Genomic DNA, 26,224 nt, shown 5'->3' on the forward strand with positions numbered 1-26,224 from the left:
TATTTATTCTGACAGGCCTAATCATTATCATTTATTTTTGTGTGATGCTTTTAAGAGAAGAGCTATGTGAGCTAAATCTTATTAACACAATTTACACAGCAAAACACCTTCTAATCCTGCATTTTGGTCTCCTGTGATAGAAGTCATTTACAGTCTATTGCTATAGCTCTTGGCAGTAGAGTGTACAAGTATAATAAGCAGCATTTGTGGAGTTGTAGAGCTAAACCTCATCATACGCTCTGTTCATGCGTTGACACTGCAGCATTAGCGTGCAGGTGAGAGATTCCCATGCCTGTCACACTGGCTCAAGGAGACCTATGGCACTAATGTCACGTAGCTAGCATTTGTTTACGCAGTGAACACACGCACGTTTTACCAAAGGACTATGGCTGTCATTACGCCTCAGGAGTCGACCTAGAGGTGGGACTAAACCGCGCAGGCTGGGGGCAAAACTTGCAGTCTCCATGGAAACGGTGAAAGTGAAAGATGGGGGGACAGGGCAGATAAAGAGTGATGGTGGATGAATGGGCCCTGACGTGTATTGACAGGCTAAATTTGCAGTGTGCCTTGTTACGTGTGACACATTTGGGCCAGTGGCTGTGACTCCATAGAACAGGTTAAAGCCAGAAGGAAGTGAGTGTGAGAAAAGGAGAATGATTTGTCACATTGAAAATAAAAGGTGACATGGATGACAAAAATTCTAAGTTTGTTCAGTGACTCCAAATGTTTGACTGTTTATATTTATAAGAAGGAAAACAATAATGTGTGTAAATTTAAAAAATGAAAAAAAAAAACTACTATTGCTGCTGCTACAACTACCACTTTAAAAGTGTTCATGTCACAAATGTAAAATGTCTTCCTAAATTTCAAACAAAATAATTATTAAACCTCAAAAACACTTTAAAACACATTTTATACAACACAATTATCAGCACAAAACAATGGTAATTTCTGTAAAATGACCACATGTACTACTACTTTAAGTTCTGATTCCCATGTTTCAGTATAGATATTTAATCAATTTCTAGTTTAGATACTACTTTAAGTATATATTAGTATATGGGTATAGACTGACAACCCTGCTAAGAAAGAACATAAAACGATACCACAGCTGAGATATTGGCAGCACACACTACTTATTCTGCTTATGCTGATGTTGCAGACAGAGCACAGTTAGACATACTAACTTCACAATTTGAGAAATTAAGTCCCACATCATGTGTCTCCATAACACACAATGAAATGCCAAAATCTTGCATTTTCATTGACATGCTTATGCCACAGTGTTATCACATTGCATCACCCTCCCACACACTCACTGTAGTACAGCTATTACAGCTATGCAACAGCTCAATGAGAAACCAAGTCTTAATTTAACTTGACAACCTAAACAGGTTAGACTGAACAACTGGAATCTATAAGCAGTTTTTCAGACCGGATTATCTAATATGTGTCTTTATTTTGTATTATTTAGGCAGAAATCAAAAGTTAAAGTATGCAAGTTCATTCATTCAAGTTTATATGATAGATTTTATATTTGTGTATATGCAAATACATAGATTATAGATTTTATAAAGTAAACAAACAAGATACATTTCCTTAATCATGCAGAAAGAAATTCTATGACCTACTGATATTAAAATACAGTGAGAGAGCGAGATTGTTTTACTAAGTGTTTGCCACTGTCAAGTTGTGACTCTTGGCCTTGGCTATCTAGTAGCCGGTATAATGTACACTTTCTCTGTAATGATGTATTAATTATTATGCACTAACATACATACAGAGATACTGTATCATTAAGCCTACATTTAATTAAATATTAAAATAAAATATTAACTGTCTTGTATTTTTTTCATTGCATAAAATACAGTACAAGTGCATTAATATAATGGTAAAAATACCAATAAATGAAATGCTTAAAGATTCACAATAGAAGTCAAGTAGGTCACAGAATGGTCCAGAAGTGTGTTTACTTTTCCCTTTTAGAACAGAATCGGATCCTCACAGATAACTATTGATACGCTGATTAGTATTATAATGAGGAGACTCAAAATGAATTAATGATTTTATCCTATCCATCCTCTATTGCTCAGTTTAGATCCCCGCCCTTTATTATTTATCTTTTGTGCACAGAGCGGAGCATCAAATTCTCCCATAATAGACTTGTGCACTGAGCCTGCAAGCCTAATTTATATATAGACCTGAGGGCCTGTATGTATTGTTAGCTTTTTGTGAGCTGCTGCTGGCTTTGTGTGGCTTAAAGAGAGTGAAAAAGAGAGAAACAGAGAGAGAAAAAGAGAGAGACAGAGCGAAAGAGGAGACCAGTAGCTGCAGCACGAGGTCGCGACGCTGTGGGGAGCTGTGTACACTCGTCTGCTAATTACACGCGGTACTGTGAGTCTGCTCTCTCCTGTCGCGAGGAGGCCACAAGACAATCTGGAAAAAGCCCAACACAAGACACTAAGGGCCAAAGCAAGGCAGAGTAAACTACTGCCATAGAGCCAGAGGAAGGACAAAGTACAAATGCAGTTTAATTCTGTTAACTGGGGAATTTTACAAAACAGAACTGCCCCCAGTCAGTATCCTCAACAGGCTGAAAGTTATGGTGCATACATAAGTCAAAAATAATTAGAAACTCAAAATCAAAAAAGTGCAGATAATTTAAAATGTAACAAAATAACAAGGGATAAAATTATGTTCTTGTCCTAATGGATATATTAAAATACTGACTATAGACTGTGTAAATCTACAATATGAACTGTCTTTTATTTTGAGTACATAATATAATACAATAGCAATACACATCATTGAAAGAAATGCCTGATGATTCACAAATTCAGTTTAATTCTGTTTACTTATGTATTTCACCAAACATAACTGTCCAAAGCCTGCATCCTCATATTCAGCATATTCAAGCTGATGGATACAAATGTCAACAAAGATGGATCAGGGAGACTTTACAATTATACAGCTGAAGAAGCATCACGTTGATCCGGAAAATTTGTACCTCAATGGTTCTATTGTAATTCTTGTATAGCTTTGTATTCATGGACTATTATTACCACACCCACTTCATCAAAGGGTTTCTGAAACAGTCACATAACAAGAGCACCACAGCATCTACTATTAATACAACTATTATCAATACTAAAACAACATTAACTTTGTCTGTTTATAAGGATGGATTTTGTTTGCTCTTTTAAAAGTCCTATATTACACAAAATTGTCTCTTGTGAGCTTTTAGCCATGTTACAATGTTGTTACCTCATCAAAAACATACCTAGAGTTGTGTTTTTTTTTTTCATTCATAGATGTTTGAGTAGCCTACTGCTTTATTATAAGTCTGTCTCCATCTCCAAATCTCCAAATTCTCTGATCCTGATGTGATGGTGTAAGTTAACAGTTATCTTTTACTTTTTGTTCAGTAGAGATTGGCAATTCCAAGACTGAAATCATCCAAATAATACTAGTGAAGATGTATGGAGTTTAAAAACACAGTACGGCACTTTGTGTATTACTACATGACATCACAAGGTGGAACAGAGTGTTTTCTGTTTGAGAGAAAACCTCAGCCTAAATATGAAGCATTTGTGTGTTAAAACAGAACACAAGTCCAGGTATGTTTTTCACGAAAAAAAAACATTATATCATAGATAATAAAATTGCGTAATATGAGCCCTTTAAATTTAATTTCATCAATGCAGTGTCCTAACATGTTCAAAAGGGGGCTGCACCATGCTAGATAATTAGTAAAAGTGTTCGTGCCTATAGTACATTATAATTGCAAATGAGCACTGTGTCCAGAGGAGGTTGTGGTGTGGAAATGTTGTTGCACTGAATGACAGGTCCTTTAAAGCACTGTGGAACCAGATCCATGAGTAACACAGATATCTTGAGTGCCGGCCTACAAATGCCGAGGAGGTTAGAGCAGGAAATGCCTTTTGTGACTTTCCATTTGCTCAGCGATACACCATCACATAGGCTGAGCAATAAGTCCTAATCTAAAGCATCAGAGGGGGTGACCAGAAAGAGTGCACAATACACACACATTGAGGAAATGACTCGAAGTAGTGCTGAACTTAGAATATTGCAGATTTGATGTAAACACGCCCACTAAATAGATTGCATAATGTGCAAATTCTGCTATTTCCAAACAATAAAAGTAACAACAAAAGTTTCAGGTTTATATAATACTTAAGACAATGTAAAGGATGGACAAAGGTTTTGCTTGGGTTGGAGAATTGTTACTTTAAAGGAACACAAGTAGAAGTAGTAGTAAAGTATTATTAAGTTATTAAGTTGTTTTTACTTGTAAAGATATTGATGGAGAAAAAAATACTATAAATACTGACATAAACCAATACATTGTAATTATCCAGTGAAAAGTGTGATTTAAGTATGAATCCTTTGCTAGAAGTATAAATGTTGTGTTATTAAAAATACAGTATTTGAGTAAATTGACCTTATGTCAGTTTACCTCTCTCTGTGCAATGCTAAATATTATATATATTAGTCTTCTGTATAACAAATAAATGAGACAAGAGACCACTGTGACTGTAAAAGATTATATTATATCTCATAATTTTAAAAGAACATCTTGTATGTAGGCACAAATGCATACATAGATTATCCCTAGAATAACATGGTGTCTCTCTCAGCCTGTGTCCCATAGGACGCGTATCTGCAAAACGATCCGGGATCACATGCTCATACACAGAATTCTGGCCTCTCAGGTGTCTACTTGAGCCTTAAATAACATCGTAGCTTTAAAAATGGACGATGAGTTAATTGCAGTAAAGGGAGCGTTCTGGCAAGGCAGTCTCTGTAGTACTAGACACAGTAAAATGGGACCACTGAAATTATGCACACACAAATGCACTAATAGTGACATAAATCTTGTTCATTTCCATTTTACAATCCTCCTCTCCAAATAAATATAAAGTGCATTGGGTCTACTTTAATATAAATATGCCTAATTAAAGCGGGCACACGGCAATAATATTCTCATTAGCTGGAGCTCAATGCAAAACAGACAAAATAAAACGAAATGAATTGCACAAACAAACACACAATTTAATTTTGTGTTTAATTTGTTGTGAATGGTTAATACTAATGCACTGTCATTGGTGCTAATCACTCATACGTGTTGGAGGGGCTGTGTGGAGCTGGTTAAGAGGAGAGCCCCTGTTATACTCAAATGCAGTCGATGAGAATCAACTTCATTCACTCATTATGAACCGCTGGGGAAACGGAGCTGGTTTCGGCCCATTAATCCTGAAGTGCCTTGTGTCGCCTGATGAGACCCAGGCTACATTATACCTTTTACTTCTGTGTGCTGCCTTAATATTCGTCTCTATGAAATGCAAGAGTCAGGTTAAAGAATGGAATAAATCTGAGAAAACAGCACAGTGGCAAAACGCACTAATAATGAACATCCTCCAGTGGCGTGATTTATGACGTCATTTCACTGGCAGCAGCCAATATTAGACCTTCGATTTTCTCAGCTTGCATAAAATTTGTAAAAGAGGTTGTAGACAGGCAAAAAACTGCTGCTTCATCAAAGAAGAGGTAAAGACACTGGACTTACAAAAAAAAAAAAATCAAAGATTCATTTTCTCAAGACATGTTTTTTCCAAATCTGTTGTTTTGCTTCATTTAATCGCATTATACAGCTTTGACTACAATATGGCACGTATGCCTCAAGTTTTACCTTCTGGCAATGCTTTGTTTTGTAGGATTTTTAAATCTATGTATGACCACAGATGTTCATGCAGCAAATTGAGTAAACTAAAAATTCAATAGCTGAAAGTGACACAAAATTGAAATCCAGTCTGTCCTTATCCATGCTCAAATACAAACACTTCTTTTTTAGTTGGAGATCTGAAATATTTACTTTAAACAAGATTAATTAATAGTATAAAAAAACATCTCATTTATTAACAGTATTATTCAGTTGCTATGTTTTCAATGGAGTGAGTAAGCATTCACACTTCAACCAGATTTACAAGTACCACTTAAGTCCATTGGAATAAAGAGCAGGGGTAAACAGTGAGGGTGGAAAGCAGAGCCTTGCACAAACTATGTGATGATGGTGGAATGGTAGAAATCAACAAATTAAACTCAACATAAACACACATCAAATCATGAAGGAGAAAACTGACAGATTAATTACTGATGTTGCTGTCTGTTTTTAGTAAAGCTAATCCTCAAAAGTACTGTTTGCTTCGTATGCAAATGTGTACATGACGTCAGCTGGCTTTTGGAGATGTCTGAGGCTACTTAACCTTCCTTCTGTGAGAGTCTAACTTTTTTGTTTGTTTCTTGTTTACCTCCTGCCAACAACTTTTTCTGAACTTTTCCCACTTCCCCTCAACTTTAACTGCCACAATACTTTGTCTACAACAACAGGCAAAACATTTTCTGACAAACTGTATCCAAAATCTTACATAGACAATAACCACAAAAATGATTATCAAGCATTATTCTAGTTTGTTATTTATTAAAAAAACTTAAGTCATAAAATGCTGTAGCGCCGATAGCAGTCGTACATGACTTTCTTTAAATCCATCTTTCTTGACATGTTTTTCCTGTGGCAGCAGTTTGTTGACAAGAGGAAAACAGTCCAATAGAAATGATTCGCCTTTTTAAAATGTTAGACTGACCATCTGAACAGTGGGCTGAGATTGTTCCGCTCTAGGCAATAAAAATACCAGGAAATATTGCTTCTGGCAGAACAACAAACACAAAAAACATTTAAAAGTCCTCCTCACCTTAGATTTTTTGTTCAAATACTTTCAGATTAATTTAGTGGTACTCTATCCAGATAGTAATCATCCGTTTACTTCAGCGCATTAACAAAATCACTGCGGTTGGATTTTAAAGCATGTTGTAAAGTTTAACCTGAAGAGACAGGGAAGGGACTTACAGTAATCTGCAAAATTAGTTTAGTTCATTGGTATGCCAAACGTCAGTAGCATACATATTAAATTAATTTGAGTGGAGAAGGACATTGCAGGCTAGGACTCTTTAGATCTACTCCAGATAAGACAAGCACTTGAAAAGTCTGCTCTAGCTGGAATACCTCCGGGCACCGTGCAGAAAATGAAAAGCCTATAAGAATTGATTCTCTGACAAAACGAGATCGGGCTGATGTGCTATGTATGGAATATATGTCTGCTGGAAATAGTAGTACTTACCTTCTCCCCATCGATTCCCTTTTGCCCTTCTGCTCCAACTTCCCCCTGCAATGACAAAATTGAAAGTTAAAGACTTGGGGAAAAAGTTCACAAGCTCAAATTCCTTTCATCCAGTGGTTAGCCAATTTAGACTAGCTACTGGAATAACTTTGCACGAAGTAAACAATATTTTCTTTTAGTATTTTTAAAGATGAGTCACCTGCTTATCTCTGTGTAGATGTTATTGTTTTGCAATGAATGCAGCACAGTATGGCATCAAATGTATCAGTGTTTACTTCATTGTGGGTGTTTCTATGGCTCAAAAATAACCTCACTGTAAGTAGGCCCACCTCTCCACAGATATGACCTATAACTTGAGCTGGTGAAACCTCCGGCTTGTCTCGATGGTGATAGATATATTTAAAGTTATTGATACTTTGCAGCTGATGATTTGTGCCCTCTCAAATAACATTACAGTCTCAAACTATCTAATAGTAGCTAGTTTTTCAGTTATACTCACCTTTTTGTTGAAACACCTAAACACCTGATCACAGGCTCATGAAAATGTGTTGTTTACATCCACTTTGTATTTTTTTTTTCAGGTTTCAGGAGTTTTCAGGGGATCTTAAAATTAACTTGGCTGTGTCTCCATGGTAACAGGTGAACATCCCTTCAGTACACATACAAGTACATGTAGAACACCCCCAGCATGACGTCAATGCAAAGTATCAATACTGTGGAAAAGCAATGCCCTCACCATGGAGATAAGTTGATGGCATACTTGCAATATGGATATTACACTGGGCTGATAATGCAATATGTATTATGCAAGTGAGTGGAAACACAAGCAAGAAGTGTGGTATGAAAGACAACATAGTGAGCCTGCAGCAACATAAATTACAAGAAAATTTTAACCAAGAATTCTGCTTGTAGAAAAGCATTGATAAAACATCCAAGGTTTAAAGGGCATGGTATACCCTGGAGAACCACAGAAATAAACAGCACACGACGGCCCAAAGAACTAATTAAGGAAGATGGAGACTATTCAGAAATGGCATTTTACCAAGGGCTATATCTGTATGTATGATAATCACAAAATGCCAGAATAGTTTGTTATCATTCCTATTACATTAAGGGACACATTCTCCCTTTCTGTTTATAAAGACAAATGGCTCTATAGCCCGTGACAGCAGCCACAACTTTCTTAGCATTTACTGGCTCCATAAAAAATACCCTCCAAACTCACTCAGGGCTCTTTTAGCAATGAACAACACCTTGCACTGCAGTGATACTGATAAAAAAGCTCTTACCAACACTTGCTGCAACCCTTGTGGCTTCATGAACTGCATTATTTTACCCCAAGCCGAGTCCATATCATGACTATTATTCCTTATGTAGTGGGGGAGTAAGCTGGTAGTGGCTTATACTGTTACCACAAATTCTCTCTAACATCTTAGCGGCTTACTTTCCACAAATATCACCCTGGTAACAGATTCCCAAGCTGCAGTTTTCCGACCCGAAATGCCAAGCTTGGAATTAGCTGGCTTTTTTATAGTGTGAAAGCTATACAGTCCTCTGACCTCAGCTCGCCAATAAAGCTTAGACAAATGGACATATTGCAGTGTCCGGGAGTAACCGTATCATTTCAGCTGTTACTGTGTGAGCAGGGGAAAAGTGGATTACAAAACAGCCACAGGAAAATATAAATAAATATGTGAGAAACATGGTCAAGATGAGGACGAAACCAAGACCAAATCAAATCTTAATTGACCCTCAACTTTGTAATAGGCCTAAAACAAGAGGAAAGAACAATTTGAGCTATGGAAGAACTAAAAAGTATTTCTTACAAATGCATACAGCTTACAAAGAAAGAAGTTCTGTGCAATTTCAAATGATAAAATTAACATCAAAGTGAAATTACATGCACTTTTCTTGTCTAAAAGCTTTTATTACACGTGCACACATTTTCTCCCATATTAAATAGCACAGAGTTTAATATGACTATGCTCCAGTGCGAGCCAAGATGAGGAAAACCATACAAATCCTTTCTAATTGGTTGCTTTTAGCCCCACACTTTTCTGCAGAAGGCCAGTGTAGCTGACACCACGACCCCAGCACAGCCTCTTCCTCTCCTCGAGCTGTGACAAGGACATGATCCCTTCCTGGCTCCCTTCCAAAAACACAACCAACTGTGTCCACTCACACTGCAGGACTACATTTCCCAAGGCTCCTCCAGTCTACTCTGTGGCACCGTTTCCCTCTCTGCTAAAAGGACATTTGTTGAACTAATTAATGCCAACCAAGCAAGTGACCATGCTGATAGTAGCAATGTAATGGTTCGTGGTGGCTGTCAGTAGATTTAGAGTTGTAAATTGCCAGATTTTCACACCAACTCTGAAATTATTCTTTCCAAGTACAAGTGACAATAATAGGTCAGAATCATGACTTGAACAAGTTGACAAAACAGAAATCACAGAGGGATTCATTTTGCCTTGAGATTGAATCCACTACTAGGACAGAAATGTAAACAAAATCAGGACAGAATCTAGTAAGTATAGAAAGAATTCAGCTGCAATAGGAGATAATCTCACACAGATTTTCGAGTCACACCAAATTAGCCAGCGAGTCATGCATGGTCCCTAAAATCTACAAACATTCTAAGATGAGCTAGAGAACTTGTTCTCAAACCTTCCACACCAAGTAGAACTAAAAAAATATATATATATATTTTGTGCACAAGGTCTGTACCTAAACTAAACTAGGGTAAAATCAGATACAAATACACCATGACTAGCATAGTATCTGAAGACCTAATGTTAAAGTGTCGTTATATATCACACATGAAACAGATGAATAGTTGCCATTCAGTATTTATCCCTGTGTCAGTGTCTTTTGTACTGGACATAGTCCGCCTGCAGCCTATAGCTGCAATTAGTCACCCACACAACAAATGAGCAGAGGAGATATCTAAGGTTATGTCCAGAGCTCATAGCCTCACTGTCACCCTGGTTTGCAGTCGGCACAGGAAACAACACAGACACACAGTTAGTGAAAGGTTCCTAGTTCACACATTAGAGAAAAGCTTTATGGAGGTTTGTCATTTCATCAGAGGTCTTGCTCTTACAGCTGTTGCACTGGTGTGCTGACACAGTGGCACAGCAGCTGCATAGACGGATAATATTCCCCCAACAACTGGCTATGATGACCCTGGTTAAGGGTTACATTACCAATGTAATACCTTATTATATTTTAAAGAGAGGACAAAAAGAGAGTTTATTGTGCTCGTGGTATCGCCTTACAGGGTAGTATTAAACCAGTGTGAACAGGCAGGATAAGCATGAAAATCATCCGCGGGTTGTGCAGAGGAGTAGATGGAGGCTGATAGTGATTTGGCAAATTAAACTAACAAAGAAGTGGCTGCAAGCAAAGAATCTAATTAAGCACAATGCCCATTCATGGGCACATCTTCATTTCAAGCCCTGTTTGTTAAAGCACAGATATAGGAGAGTGCAGCTAAATATAATGAGGCAGCTACATGCTATTATTCCTCAGTGTTAAGTTTGTGTTAAAATGTGAAATACTCCAGTAAGATAAGTGTGCTTTCACATTGTGTATGGGATGTAAAAATACTATACTCACATAAAAACTTACAATAAACATGTACTGTTGATGATATGTATAATCATCAACAGTACATCATCATCACATAGACAATGACCACAGAATGAAAGTTTTTCAAGGGTCTTGATTTATAAATTCATGAAATGAATTTTAAGTGGGCGATGTATCATCCACAGGATAAAGTAATTGAAGACATGAGAAATTACAATTGTGAGAATATTGCCTATGAAAAGAAAACCAAAAGATGAAGTACTTAAGTACTTTACAGTCCCTTCAGTGTATGATTCTTGAACCTGAACCTTTACTGCTACAATTTAGCACACTTATAGATTGGATTTAAGCATTATTGAAATGCAGCAGCTTTTCAAATAATGCAAATCAAATTTGAAGTAACGAGATGGGAAGTTTTAACATCCTCATTACATTTTTTCATTACTTTCTTGTCTGTTTGCAATGCATGTGTGCAGAGGAGCTGTAAGTCTAGTAATACCAGGGTTTATGTGCAAGGCCATAGAAAATGGATTTTGCTGCATTCTTATAACTCACTACTTATCTGTTTAATTTCCTGAGGGATTGTGGATTAATCATAGCGGGTAATCCCTTTGCAGAGCATTCGGATCCTCCGTCAAACTCACTGTAATGCAGGATGGTACTTTGGGGTGAAAGTAAAATAGCTAGAGTAATCCCCACACAGTGTTCCTCAGGCCCTTTGCGGAGGTCATGCTGATTGGCCTGCACTTCTCATTATAGATGTTTTAAAGGCTCTAAATTGGCCAGATGTCTGATTAATCTCTACAAAGTCAAGTTAAATTGTTGCACTCTTGACAGTTTGCTATTTTTACAGCAAAATCTCATGTTGCTAAATTGTAATCTCATGACATAGGCCTAATTGTTAACTATGACACTGTTAACCTGCTTTGATGCATTACAATATAAATCTCAAAACCATGCAGAGCTGCTTAACAGTCAATGGGGCTTCCCTAGATATATTTTGAGATCAATATAAATTTAATATATTTTCAAATGTACTGTGGTCATGATTTAGCAGACAGATTAATGTTGAGGGAGGTCACAGAGAACTGAAGAAAAGCGATTACAATACTTGTCTGCATCAAAGCATGACATTTTTGATATACTGCACAGATGGCCCCACATAAACATTGCAGTCTCATTGACAGCACTGTTAATCCCATACAACAGCAGAAATATTTTCACTCAATGATCACTGACATTTAAATGTGTTGAGGTCCTGAAGCTTAGAGTGACAAACTACCTGCATATTAAGTACTTTACCATTCACTTTACATTTAATGGTGCACTATGTAACTTTTTGGTTGGTGATCTGTTGCCTGCTTGTTTCTATGGATATGTCATTGCTTTGCCTGAAATGTTCCACAGTATGACATTAAACAGCTCTACCTTACTTTATTTATTAAATTACTGGTGGTTTTATAGCTCAAAAAATACCTACAAAAACAGGCATACTGTGCAGGGTTACCTCTCTGGTTTGGTCTTCATGAAGATAAAATGTTAAATACCATACCATGAAACATTCCAGCCAAAGCAATGACATCTCCACGGAGAAAAGCATTTAACAAACAGAAAAGTTGAACAATGCACCTTTAAGACATAGACTATTATTAAAAATGTACTTGTATGTCTGGTGGTAGAGGTGCCTATTCAGTACAGATGAAATATCAAACTTTGACCATGTTAAAATGATGTATATGTAAAAATCAATTCACCTTGCATCATAATAAATAATATTTAAAGCCATTGCACTTCACATCCTTTGCCTTACTTGGTTGTGAATCAAAATTCTTCATCAGACGCGTTTAAGTTTCTTGATGCACCACAGTGAGCTCAAGTAATTGGCTGAGTGGCACTTAAGCCACTTTCTGCAGACATATTGATTGTCCTTATTTTGACAAATGTCTTTCTTATTGCAATAAATCACACACCCTGTTCTGGTACAAGGACCTGTCTGGGCTATGCATAAGTAAATGAGTTCAGGGCATTAGGCATCAGCAGTGTTTGCAGCATACCTGTATTTCCATGCAGACTGCAACCCTGCTAACATTTTCCCTAACCTCATTGATTTAGTGTTCAAGCCTATAATAGGATTTGTTATGAATTTTGCTGTTTGGTAAGTAAACAAATGGTGCCAGGTATTGATTTGTTGAAGACCTGAAATTAGATTTCAAGCGTTAACAGTGCACACCCTGGCTCATGCCCTGCAGAAATGGGAAAAAGAACTCCTTATTCTGGTGAATGGCACACTATAATCATTGATGACTGTTGGAACATAATCCATTAGCAAAGTTCACATGCACCTATTGCCCACAGTCTATCAGAGCAGATTAAAGACAGATTTACCTCAATATGCTTAGAGACAAAGATTTACATACACTTGGGATTATCTGCAGGACAGTGTCAACAGCATGTCACTGGGTTTGAAATACTAACATACAAAGCTCCAAGTGTCCGTATGTTTTGTAGCCCTGAGCGGTCCCATCAGCCTGCACAAAGTAATTAATCACCAGCTCCAGAACCACAGTCAAGTTCACATACACCGACAGACGCAGTACAGCGTGGGAGCTGAACCCTGCTAGGTCAATTAAGAATCATTAGAGGCCAATTAGAACACATTTACAAATCTGATTAGCCCAATCTGCTGCAATATACACTCTGTTATGTAGTTCTAAATGCAAATATAATATAACGTGTTTTATTGCATGTTATTAGCTATGTTGGTACCACTATAATAACTACACCTAAATAAGCCTTATTAAAGCACGAAGAAAGACTTAATTGATAAACCTGAATCATTCTGAATGAATAGTTCATTCAGAATCATTCAGGTTTAGTAGCTACTTATTCAAGGGGTCAAATTTAGGAGCAGAGATTGACCAATGTTTTTTTCTTGCTGATGCTGATTGTTAAGAATCCAGGTGAATTGACAGTCAGTAAGCTCTGATATTTTTGGGACGATCTGTAGGGAAGATTTTGATCATTTTCCTCAAATAATGCAATTTAAATTTACTACAAACTCACCCACAGCCCTTTTTTACTATAAACCTATTAGAAAGTGCGCTCAGACAGTCAGCAATTGTCCATGCATTCAATACACCCTTACTACTAGTTGTATGTAACTGTGCAGTTCACATTATAAATGTATTAGGCCATTCTTCTGAATACTGTGATAAACTATTTTCACAGTTTTTTATAGCTCATTATTTTATAAACATATTCAAAAGAGAAGTAGTAATTGTTAATGACTTCATGAATGCCTTAATAAGAACATTTGCTCCAGAGAACACAGTGTACTGTAGTAGTTGGTAGTGATTGTTTTTTAAACTCATGCAAATTGGTGTCAAACTCGTGCGGACATCTCTTTTGCATGGTGCTTTTCATAATCCCACACTAAGAGCCAGGGAAAATAGCTTCCTCCTTTGTGCTTGGAAAAAAGATTAGCGATTGCTCAGGTGAAAAGACTTAACACTCATAATGCTTCTCTCCAAGTCCCTATTTAGCATCCAGTACTGAGGGTGCGCCCCAATCATTTCGAATATCATAATCCCAGAAACATCACAGTAATTAGGACACTGACCCCAAAAGCCATCTGGTCTTATCGGCTGTACTGTACCAACACCTGTTCATCCCTGAGAATACAAGTCAGAGCACAATAGACTGCCTACTATTCTTTATTTAACCCTCTCCAAAAGGAAACTTTCAAAGCATTTGATTTCTCCAGGGAAAAATGGATCACTTTTTGTCCTTACACTTGGTTCATTTAGTAGTTCTTGTGCCCTTCCATGGAAATAAGACAGTTGACATAACATACCGTTCCACCATCTATTGAGCTGTCTCACAAAAAGAATTCTTCTGTTCTCCAAGTGACTAGTCAAAAGTAAGATTTTCAAATATAAAAAGTTATACCCCTAAAAAGTACTATTATATTATACCAGATAGAAGTTAAAGTGTGATATGTGCATGAGCATTGACAGTAACATTTATTCTCCACTGATAGTCTCTTATCACAAAAGCCTTAGAACATAAAAGGTCAACTAGGGACTTCAGACAGGGTGCAATGCTGAAAAAAACTAAACAAAAAAAACCCAAATAATCTTTCACATGCATGTCTTTGGACAATGTAACGAAAGCCACAACAAACACAGAGGACAAGAAAAACATTTTCATTCCAAATTCTGTTGAACCCAGCTCTGACTAATAATATATCATAATAATCCAATAATATCTACCATTTCCAATTCACACCACAAAATAAAAAAAATCCTTTGGTCAAAAATTAGGAAACGAGTAAAAAGCAATGCATGTCACCGCTGATCTATGGGCCAAATAGTGAAGAAATGAAGCCATAAGCAGTGTTGGGAAGGTTACTTTTAGAATGTAATCCCCTACAGATTACATACTACACACCACAAAATGTAATTTGTAACGTAATCCATTAAATTACTTAAAGTGAGTAACGTAATCTGATTACTTTGGATTACTTGATATTGTCATGTTTTTTTAAACGACATGAATGTAGCAAACACATCCTGAAAATTCGTGTTTGTTGTCTTCAATTTGTCTGAGCCCAAGTCTCCATGAATAAGCAACTGTTTGCTGTTGAGAAACAAAGACCACGATATCTTAATATAAGAGGTTTTGTCTGTTAAAAGACAGTAACAAGATCAGCCTTTCCTTCACCAGATTAAAAAATATTATTGATAGAGAAATTATATGAGATCACCTTAAATTATGTCAACCTACTGTTAGGTGTCATGTTGTTTAGACCTGGTTTAGTCCTGGTTTAGTCCTGATTTTTAGACCTGGTCTAGACCAGGTCTTTAGTTCTGGTTTAGTCGTGGTTTAGTCCTAGTTTAAACCTGGTTCAGTCCTGCTTTAGTCCTGGTTTAGTCCTGGTGTTAGTTCTGGTTTAGAGGTGCACAGGAGGAAGTGCGGTTTACGCGAGAAAACACGGTCCACACGCGGCTCACGAGACGGCGGTGTCCGCGCTGTAACTACGGAAGGAGACGTGGTCCGCGGGTTCTCAGGTTGATGACGATGATGAAGGTGTTTGTGTGTGTTTGTGTTTGTGTGTCCCCTCATGTGGCAGGTCACTATAGGACAGTAGTGCAGATATTATGAGTCTATGCAGGTTGTTTTCACCAGTGCCAGTAGCTCCGGTTTCACATTTAAGTTGTAGGCGATTTTATATTAGTTTTTTTTATATATATATCTCACATGGGAGAAGAATTTCCAAGACACAAATGCGTTTTTACCAATGCACTGCTGCTTTCACTGTGTGACTGACACCGCCAACTTTAACATGACGTTTCCATCGCTCTTATTGCGCGCGTTCTGTTTGGGTTTCAGGCAATGAGTGAAATTACCGAAATAAAAAAATTAATAAATGGGATGTAGCACAAAATGTGAAAACAGGAAAATACCGCCTTGTAATCCACTTATTTCAGCAAAGTAACTGTAATCCAATTACCACTCATTGAAACAGTAACTGTAACGGAATACAGTTACTCATAATTTGTACTCTGATTACGTAACGGCGGTACATGTAATCCGTTACTCCCCAACACTGGCCATAAGTGAAGAAGTTTGCACTCAGCGAACTCTTGAATTGAAATTCAACAGATATTACATACTCAGGTTGTAGGTCTAATAACACATCCCTAGACAAAGCAGAGCAACCCGGAACCTTCACATTTATATTGATTTTGAAACGCAGTTTGTACGTGTGCTACAGTGAATGCCTTAGATTTTATATTTAAGTCACTCTGCAGTATATTGTTAGTTCAAAAGGTGCATATATCACAATCATCTTATCACTTATATAAAACAAAGTATGCATGCCCACGTAACAGTATTGCCTATACTTCTAAGAGGTTGTTGCCTATACTTAAATACTTTCTTGGTATATCTCCCAGAGCACACCTTTTGTAAAATGGATTTGTTCAGTCCCAATAATAGATGCTGAGTAAATTGGGACTGGTTCAGTTACAACAGACATTACACTACAGTCAATTAGGGGCCCTTGGAGGAGGCATTGATTGTACCTTTTCAGATGGACAGTGGCATCTGTCAGTGGGCTGCGATGGAGGCTGAGACAGCATCTGCGGGAGCTGCGCGGTAACCAGGGGAGGGGAAGTCCCATTAAGTGTCTCCCAGGCTTCACACTGGATCAATAGAAAAATATCACCGTTTAGACACCTCCTTTGTCATGGTGCTACATGGCAGAAATCACTGTACAGCAAGCTCACACTTTTCAGACTAAAAGGCTTTACCAGGCTTTGCTAGGGCTGCACAATAAAAAGGCAATGTGCAGCGAACATCATACTATTTATACACTACGCACAGTTACAAGGTACAAAATCAAACAGAACAAATACAAGACAAACACAGATCTAAACCACTGGCAAATCAAGTCTGAACAAACTGGAAAAAGCATGCGTTTTTTAGTGAGATTAGTGGGTAGTTACCTGCATTCATCAATTACAGGTGTTTTATTGCTCATAACTATCTTGAAAAACAAACTAACTTACTAACTTGCTGTGAGCAGGATCAGCTCTCTACAGATCTGTCCTGTAAGTTGTCCCCATGCAGACAAGCAGACAGCAGAAAAGTTATATAGAGCACTTTTAATCTGCTCACAGTCTAACTTGTGACTCCCACTGGACAATTATTTTACGATGCAATTTCAATTTGCTCTGATGGAATAATGAAATGTTTACAAGTTATGATAGAAGTTAATTATATTGGGTGGAATTTTAGAGGACCTTGTTTTGCATCCACAATGTGCTAAAAATACAATCAGTGATGAGTTCTTCTCAGGGTTCTCTTGTTCTTAGTTCTCCGGGAGTAACTCTATACGGACATGACAGCAAGCTTATAAGGACTCCTAATGGCATGGGGTCAAAGGCCATGTCTGCATTTGGACTTACTGTAACCAAAGCCTGTATTGATTTATTGTGATGAAAGAGCTATGTTATTGTGTTACTATCTAGGGAACAGACGAACACCCTATTGAGATATACAAGAAGCAGTCCACACGCTTCCTGCCCCTACACGAGGCACTTAATAAATCATGGTAGAAATTTCTTGTACACTAACAACATTCATTATTTAAGACAAAACTATGAAAATTTCTGCTTCAAATTTGCACTCTGAATAATTCAAGCTTGTAATTTGTTGTTGTAATACAATGCTGCGCAATACCTTGGGTTCAAGCAGTTCACAGCAGTTTTCCATTTCAGCCATATAAGGGTCACAGTAGATTATGAGTTGTTTCAGTTCAATCTGCGCATAAAGAAAACAAATATTTATGCATACAACCAGGATATAAGATACCAACATACTTTTTTTATATTTCTACAGTGATCATATTTTACATAATTTATCAATGTAAATTAAATAAATAAGCTTAGCCGAGAATGACTTTTTAAAATATAATGGGTTTCGTGCCAATTAAACTGAAGGACTTAATGAGGACTTAATGAGGACCTTTGCACATTCAAAAGATCTAATATTTTGATTTAAATTGCTTAATTGCTTGAATATTACGACACAAAAGCTGTATATTTGAGAATTTATATCTTATGGCTAACCTCATGTATGTATATTTTGCTGTAGAATCTTGGTTGCTGAGTTAACACCTTCCAACATACATTTTAACTGTACCAAAACATAAATACTGGCAAATCTGGCAAAAAATCTCTTGACGCACATCTATAGGCCGACCATCCTCCACTCTTGTAGTAATGAGGGTTCTTCCACTGGTTTCTATGCTCTCCTTCTCATCTGTCAGTTTTCTCTCCACCAGTTTGCAGTCCATGTACATAGACACAATGTTACTCTGCACGGAGATGCCCAGCTTGTGCCACTGGCGATCGAACAGGTTGTGCAAGTCTCTACTTTTGAATGTGTAGCGGAGAGTGTTCTTGAGAGCACTTTGGTAAGAAAACTCCACAACCTTCTTGGCGCCATCGACCACCACAGAAACCTGAGGATACACACAAGAATAACATTTAAAAATTCCTGGATTTATATAAAAAAGGGAAATGGAAATAAGTAGGCCTACCTGAGAGATTCCTGATTGGTTAAATATCTGCCAAAGATACCAGCGGTCTTTCTTTGTCGTTCTTCGCACTCTGAAGGTAGTGACCAATGAGTATTCACTTGGCAACCCATTCGGAAATATGGATCTACAAATAAGTATATCACAGAAAATGGTCTTTAGTGACAATACAGAATATATAGCATTAGAAATATACACACAAAACTTTGAAGTCATTCAATAGCAAAGAACAATGCATTCAAGGCTGCAGACTTGAAGCCAGTCAACGTCAATGATCGATAAAACCTTTCAGTGTCCTTCTGTGCCAGAGTCATAAATACAACCTGACAAAACGGATTTCCATCTGGCCTGATGCACAGAGCTCTGGCTTCATTGTCATTTAGGTAATGTACAACTTGAATCAGAGTCAAAACCAAAGTCTTTTACTAGATTTTAGCAAACCATTGTTCAAGGTTTCATCAACCTCAGATGCTCTGTGCACTACAGTGATTAACCAAGACATAAGAGAAAAACACATATATGGATCAGAATTTGAATAATGTGATAATTATAATTATATTTATGTATCAGGTACATCTCCTGTCAAACTGGGCATTTTGAGTGGCGTAGACAATATGGAGAATGTTTTTGTGTAATTGTGTAATATGCTTGGATATGATAAAATGGCAAAGTTAGTCTGCACTTTAAAAATATAATAACATTTTGAAAGTTACATTATTTAGGAATTGCTCTAAGCTCTATATGGCATGGGCAGTGAGCAAGAGGACAAGATGATGGGAATAAATTGTTCTGAACAAACAAAATACAGCCCATACCCACCAAACCTATAGATGAAAAATAGCATACAGCTTCACACCAAATGTGGTCTGCACCAGAATATTCGGCTTATCTCTCCAACTACTACCTCTATTTGCAATAGTTTCATGAATGTCTAAAAGATAACAAAACCTTGTTCAAACCCAAACTTGAGATTAGTAGTGTTAAGTGAAGAAGCATAAACATTATAAATCAAGATTGACCAAAATAATAATATTGCCGTGATAAGGTCATTGGAGAGGCAGGGCACAGCCCGAGGGAGACTTTATACCGACAGGTTGAAAATTAGTTTTCACTCCAATATATCATCTCCTATTCTCTCCCAGCTTAACGCACCTGCTATTGTGCCCTCTGAATTCTAACAATTCTTATTCTGTGGTACACGACTAAATTGATAAATACACCAAAATGACTTACAAAGTTAAAAGCTGCCCCCAAAAATCAAATAGTTTAGCTGAAGAACGAGAGGGTTATTTGTTGCCTTGGGGTAAAGAGGACTATTTTAGCTGCAATTCAATATCAGCAGTGACATGGCAATTTATAAAAATGAAAATTTATTAAACAGCTCTGCTATTATTTCCTTGCTGTAAACCACGGTCCCAAATGTATTAGACATGATGAAAGACCAGAAGCGTATTACTAGATCCACATTAAACGAATAGCACATCTGTTAGGGCCTGGACTTCACACCCTGCTTCACAAAGTCCCCAAGTATGACAGCTCTCATTTCAAAACATGACCTGTCTACAGAGAGACACACTTGATCTCCGAGTCCCACAAGGTCAAAGTTTGTGACCCTGTGTTGACTACCTCCTGGGACTAACTGGTTGAACCTGGCAGTGGGACACAACTGGACACTTTCGGATTGAAGGTTGTTTTTAACAAACTTTGAAAGACAAATTCCCTTTATGCACTTAAAAGTGATCTACATCAGAGGACCACACTACACAGCAAAAACAAGAAGGATGTAACGACCAGCAATAATTACTCAAAAAAAGTTCAAAAGGAAAAAGTTCATTTTGAATTGTTATCTGACAACTGCTTGCAGTGAAGGTTCTCCTCATTTCAGTACATGCTTGCATAAAATACAGTAAATTTGTTGTAATTTATAGATCTCTTTGCACCAATCACAGTACTGTACAACCAATGGAGAGACATCAGGAAAGGCATCTGATACTAAAAAAAACACTGCAGATAAGGAAGGTGAATTGCTGGGCGAACTCTGTAAAGTCAGTTTTGATACAAATGTCACATATGCATTTAGGGCCCTGTGTTTTAGCTATTGAACGGCACACAAAAATAGCTTGGTACAGAGTTAATACTCATTTTCCTCTAAATGTTTACTTAAAGCCAAGGCCAAACAACAAAAATATCAATCAGCCAAAAACGAAAGCCTAATGTGGGCCAATGAATGATAAGAGATCTTCCATGAATCAAAATATGTCTACTTGAACAAAAATGGGATACAGTTAGCAGATATTTTAACCCTCCTAAAATCCCTCAGTCCTACTTGCTTTTGTTTTATTTTACACCTGTCTCTTGTATGTTTCTTTTTCCCGTGTTACATTGTGTAGCGATTCGCCCCTCCTGTAACCTTTCTTTGAGCCCTCTGCTTGCCTGACTCACCCTGTATCATCAGAGACAGTGGTTTGACAGAGTTTGTCACAGCAGTCACAGTTAGTGAGAGAATCCTCAGAAAACAGCTTTAGTGTCCTCTGCCTCACTAGAAACCCTATCCAGGAGGCTTTTCATGACTAACAGGATCACATTTCTCCACCTGAAACAATCAAACCTCACATGTTAGCCGAGTTGGCTCTCATCCCTATCAGTGACACACAATCCTCCAGCTGATCAAAGTGGACCCAGCCATAACACTGAAGAAGAAAACCATCACTTATTCTTTTCTTGTTTAAGAGTAGAACTGTGAAGCTTGCCAACATGAGTGAAGAATATTGCTGATCAAGCCAAGTCCAATGCATGTTTACAATCTGAAGGAATGAGTCACTCCTAAATACAGATGTGCAGATAAAAAGTCTCAATTTACTGAGCAGCTGTAATGTCACTACAGTACTGGGTAGAGATATGAAAATGCTGTTAACTTTTAGAACCTTTTCAGTAATATAATTATAGTTTCTCAGTGACTGTCAATAGACCAATTACACAGGACTAAGGTTTTTGTGTATCCAAACCATGTAGTTGCATAGTTTTTTTTTGTTTGTTTGTTTGTTTTTTCAAAGCAATCTGGTGCATTGACCAAACACTATCACCTCTCACTACATACTATATATAAAATATATATATATTTTTAAATAACCTGGCTCATAGCTTTAGTGCATTATAAAATAGGGTGGTACGAGACGCAATTCCCTCATGACAAGACGAGACCCGAGATTGGGTTCATGAGAACAAAAGAAGATTTTTTTTCTCTTAACTCATTTTATTTCATAGTTTTTCTGTCAAATTAGCACTGTCTTTAGAACTACAGCTTCTCAAGAGATGTAACTCCCCAGCACTAACGTAAAAAAAAGGTTAGTTTTCCACATGTGTGCACAATCTTGCAGCAATTTTATCTAACTAGATCTTGTGGCATGAGCTCTTGTCCCATCCCTATTACAAAAGAGATTGTGAGATTCAGTCGTTTTGTTGCTCAATTGAAAGAACAAGTAGATGTTAGAGTGTGAACCCACTTAACATGCCACATCAACTTAAGTACTAGGACTGAACAATCTAGGAAAAATATGTAATTGCAATTTATGTTTTAATAAGATTATGATCAGAGTTTAAATTTTAAACACATCCAGAATAATTGACAGAGTGGTTAGCAGAATATTTAGTTTGAGAAGGAAATTATGGTACTTCAAAAGCTACAACCTCAAGTCTGTTCAAGGTATTTGAGATTTGATTCTTCTACTACTGTTGTATGAATTATTCCCACAATATTCAGTGGTCCATTTCTAGTAGTTCATATTTTCCAAAATGAACCTATAATCCTTCAGACTTATATTATGTCACCTGTAGATCAATATATGGATATATAGCAGCATTATTTTGTGTACATGGCAGGGTGACTGCTCAAAATGCTGACAAAGCTAATTTGACAAGCAATTTAAGAATAGGCATGTGAAATTAATAAGCAGTAAATCAATGTCCAATTGTCCACTGCTCAAACTGTCTACACCAAACAAATCCTGGAAGTAAGAGGGATTACATATTCTAAAGATTCAAAGGCATACACATGTTCAATGGTGTAGATGCATTGTGAAATATTTTAGAATAAGTTAGTGTCAGTAGGTCAAAGGCTCTATCGACTGAATATGGCCCATAACATCGATTAGTTTACAGAAATGCCATTGCCACTATTGAGATGTATTGAGATTATGTTCATACTTTTATTTGTGGTTTTACAAATTTTTTTTAAATATATTTGTATAATTTTTTTTTTTTTATTATTTGCCTTATTGATACAGCACTTTCCATTTAAAAGGCTTTAAGGCACAATGAATGCACAATTGTCTAACCTTGCTTGTCCAATTTTTTAAAATATAAATTAATAAAGAAATATTACATTATGATTGCAAAAGTGCGTATTTTCTCATTATGGATGAGAGACATTCTAAAGTATGAGGAGTACATTCTATCTTTTCTTATGTGAATACAGAGCTAACAGAAGATCAGAATGGGACAAGGTCAAACACCTTGAAAGATGGTTAGCGGTTGGAGCACTGTGCTTTTATATAGTCTGGAAGCACATCATAAATGCAAGCCTAATGTGCATTAGGTGAGGCCATACATTATCCCACACGAACGTACCACTGCTATGTCAGCCCTGATATATGCACTCTAATACATAGTGTGCCAAAGAGCTTGCAGAGCATTAGATGGTACTGGTTAGGGCTGTATGCAGCTATACTCAAGGTAAAGTGAGCAATGTCTTAGCAGGTCTTAGCAGTGGGGGAAGAGGGCCTCCTGCTTCGTGCAATTGCCCTAGCTTTCCCTCCTCAGCTGACATGCGGTATCACTTGTCAAAGTACTTAGATAATTGGATATGAGAGGGGAGCCCGCTCTGGCCACTATAACCAATGACAGTGTCAGCAGTGTCATTGAAAACCAGCATCTTCCTGCATTATGAGCCCAGACATAGGGCTATGGGAGGTTGAAGAAAATGTATTTAGAGCTTGCTGTCAGAGTGAGGGTAAACAAAATCACCTGATACAAAAATGTATTTCAGTTCAGGACAGAGAGGCAAGGAAAGAGTAGGGCAGTAAATGTTTACAGTTACATGACATGCAAAAAACTAAAAATATCCCACCCTCCTGGAAGAACGACAAAGTGTACTCTTTCAAAGTTTCAATCTGAGTAAATACACAAATTCAACCTAACAAGAGTTTTGGTGAAATGTTTAACACATAGAAATGGAAAACAAAAGTTATGGGGTTTCTACCAAAATGGAAAAAGCATTTACCCTACAAAATTCCAATATAATATACTAGGGAATAGCTTTTTATTATTGCAAGAAAAAACAAGTGCCTTAGTACATGTTTGCACTTATTTATGCATTTTCTTAATCTTGTTTATGAAGACTTGCTTACAGAAGTGGTTAGTGATACGCCAAAAAATAATGTGAATTTATATTTTACATTACGTATAAAATCACAACATGACAATCTCACTACACCTCACTATATCACTATATTATTCTCATATCAAATCAGAAATTATCTTTTACTGTCAAATCACTTGGCCCTACCTTTTTTTGTATGTTGGCCCATTGCACTCTGGTTTTTCCTGCCATAAAACTGCTATATCCTTCCATAAATAATGCATTTAAATGAATTCCCCATCAGAGCTTCATATCACAGTCAAGGTGATGACTCGTACTGGCTGACCTGAGGATTCTGGCCTTCAGTAAATGGTGCCTTTGTGGGGCATTCATGTTATTTTAATATTCATGTCTTATTGTAAAGCCTCAGATCTCAATACCTTTGTGCTCCACTTTCTGCCCTTCAGAGACTGCTCCTCACATTGATATAACTTATATTCATTCTGTTCAAATTATTTCCTGCTCAACAGCTCACCTTACAGCTTGTCCTTTTTAGCCCAAGCAAATTGAGGTTGTGGTTTGAACAGGTCGTATCTATGTTTGTTTTATATGCATGAGATTTTTTTTCTTTCAAAAATAGGGTGCTAATATTAATGAATATAAGTATAGCCACTTAAACATAAAAACATGGATTCACCAAAAGCAATCACACTGCAGTCAATAAAAATGATACAGAAGATATTACCTGACATGCCATATTGCGTGATGTACCTTATGTATCCCTGCTAGGCTTTAATGTGGTTGGTAGTATATTGTTGTATTCTCAAACAAGAATAAAAGAAAAGCTTTTGACTCACTTTGTTGGTTTAATCAATGGACTGCTCCCCAAACGAAATGACGGCAGGTTTTCCCACACGGTGCCTTTTCTCTGAAGAAACTTCTCTGTCAAATCAAATCCTGAACACAAGAAAACAAATTCAAGATAAATTGCAATTTTGTTATAATAATTTAGCTGCATGCTCACATACCTGTAATTTGCAATGGTCGATCTAAAACATCTGAAAACCTGTGATCCTGAACACTCAAAAAGGGACATGTGCCATCTGAGTAAAAAGAGCAAAATTGTCAACAACATCATTTCATGCATACCACACTGCAGTGGTACTTAAAGGTGCACTGAGTAACATTTCTAGTACAGGGCCCACCTCCTGCTTGTCTCCATGGAAAGGTTATTGCTTTGTTTCGCATGCTCTAGATTACGCTAGATGGATATGTATAATGTACATATGGAACATTCCAGTCAAAACAATAACATATCCGTTGAGACAAGTAGTTACCTCCACAAAAAACATTTTGCAGTGCACCTTTAAAGAAAACATTTACCAAACCTACTTCAAAATATACTTACAATTTGTTCGAAAAACTAAATTTACTTACAAAATTTTGTTGTAAAGTAAATAAATGCGTCCTGTTTTCTAAAATGGTTCTGCGTGATTATTGTACAAATAAATGGCATTGATTTTAACTGTCATATTATTATCTAATAGCCTTTAAAGTCCTCCCTGAAAGCAAAAGTGTAAATGATACGAACATTATCAGGGTTTGCTCACAATGTCCAATGTTAAAACCATAAATGGGATGAAATATGTTCCATTAAATGCAAGTTTCACGGTCAAATAAATCTAACAGCCTTTCCAATTCTGATGTGGCTACAATGTTAAAAATGTGGGAAGCGGTCCAAAATAATACATGATGGATCATCGGCCTGACACGTCTTGGTCTCTGTTTTGTCTCACAATCAAATACAGATAGACAGAATTAATTTCACAGACACAGTAGAGCATTTCAATAGCACCTACCTAGACTTTTAAACAAACATAAATAAATACCTGTTTGCTCATTCACTGCCATCCCAAATGTGCAAGGAATGGAATTCAGAGTCCAAAGAAAAGACGTCCATGTTAGCAAGCAAATCAT

General features: G+C 37.0%; 1 protein-coding gene across 1 annotated transcript in view; it reads right to left on the bottom strand.

The window, feature by feature from the left end:
• The window catches only part of LOC110156869 (collagen alpha-1(XIX) chain), a 107,061-nt gene extending 80,837 nt beyond the window's left edge, over positions 1 to 26,224 (bottom strand). The window contains exons 1-8 of the mRNA XM_055162967.1: positions 26,137 to 26,224; positions 25,276 to 25,350; positions 25,105 to 25,204; positions 18,895 to 19,018; positions 18,541 to 18,816; positions 18,033 to 18,113; positions 16,874 to 16,993; positions 7,197 to 7,241 (exon numbers count right to left, since the gene is read on the bottom strand). Of these exons, the coding sequence (XP_055018942.1) occupies positions 7,197 to 7,241; positions 16,874 to 16,993; positions 18,033 to 18,113; positions 18,541 to 18,816; positions 18,895 to 19,018; positions 25,105 to 25,204; positions 25,276 to 25,350; positions 26,137 to 26,224 (909 nt within the window). The remainder of the gene's footprint in view (positions 1 to 7,196; positions 7,242 to 16,873; positions 16,994 to 18,032; positions 18,114 to 18,540; positions 18,817 to 18,894; positions 19,019 to 25,104; positions 25,205 to 25,275; positions 25,351 to 26,136) is intronic.

This window comes from Boleophthalmus pectinirostris, unplaced genomic scaffold (genome assembly GCF_026225935.1).
Source record: "Boleophthalmus pectinirostris isolate CB_2022bp ecotype Guang Dong unplaced genomic scaffold, ASM2622593v1 HiC_scaffold_5, whole genome shotgun sequence".
NCBI lineage: Eukaryota > Metazoa > Chordata > Actinopteri > Gobiiformes > Gobiidae > Boleophthalmus > Boleophthalmus pectinirostris.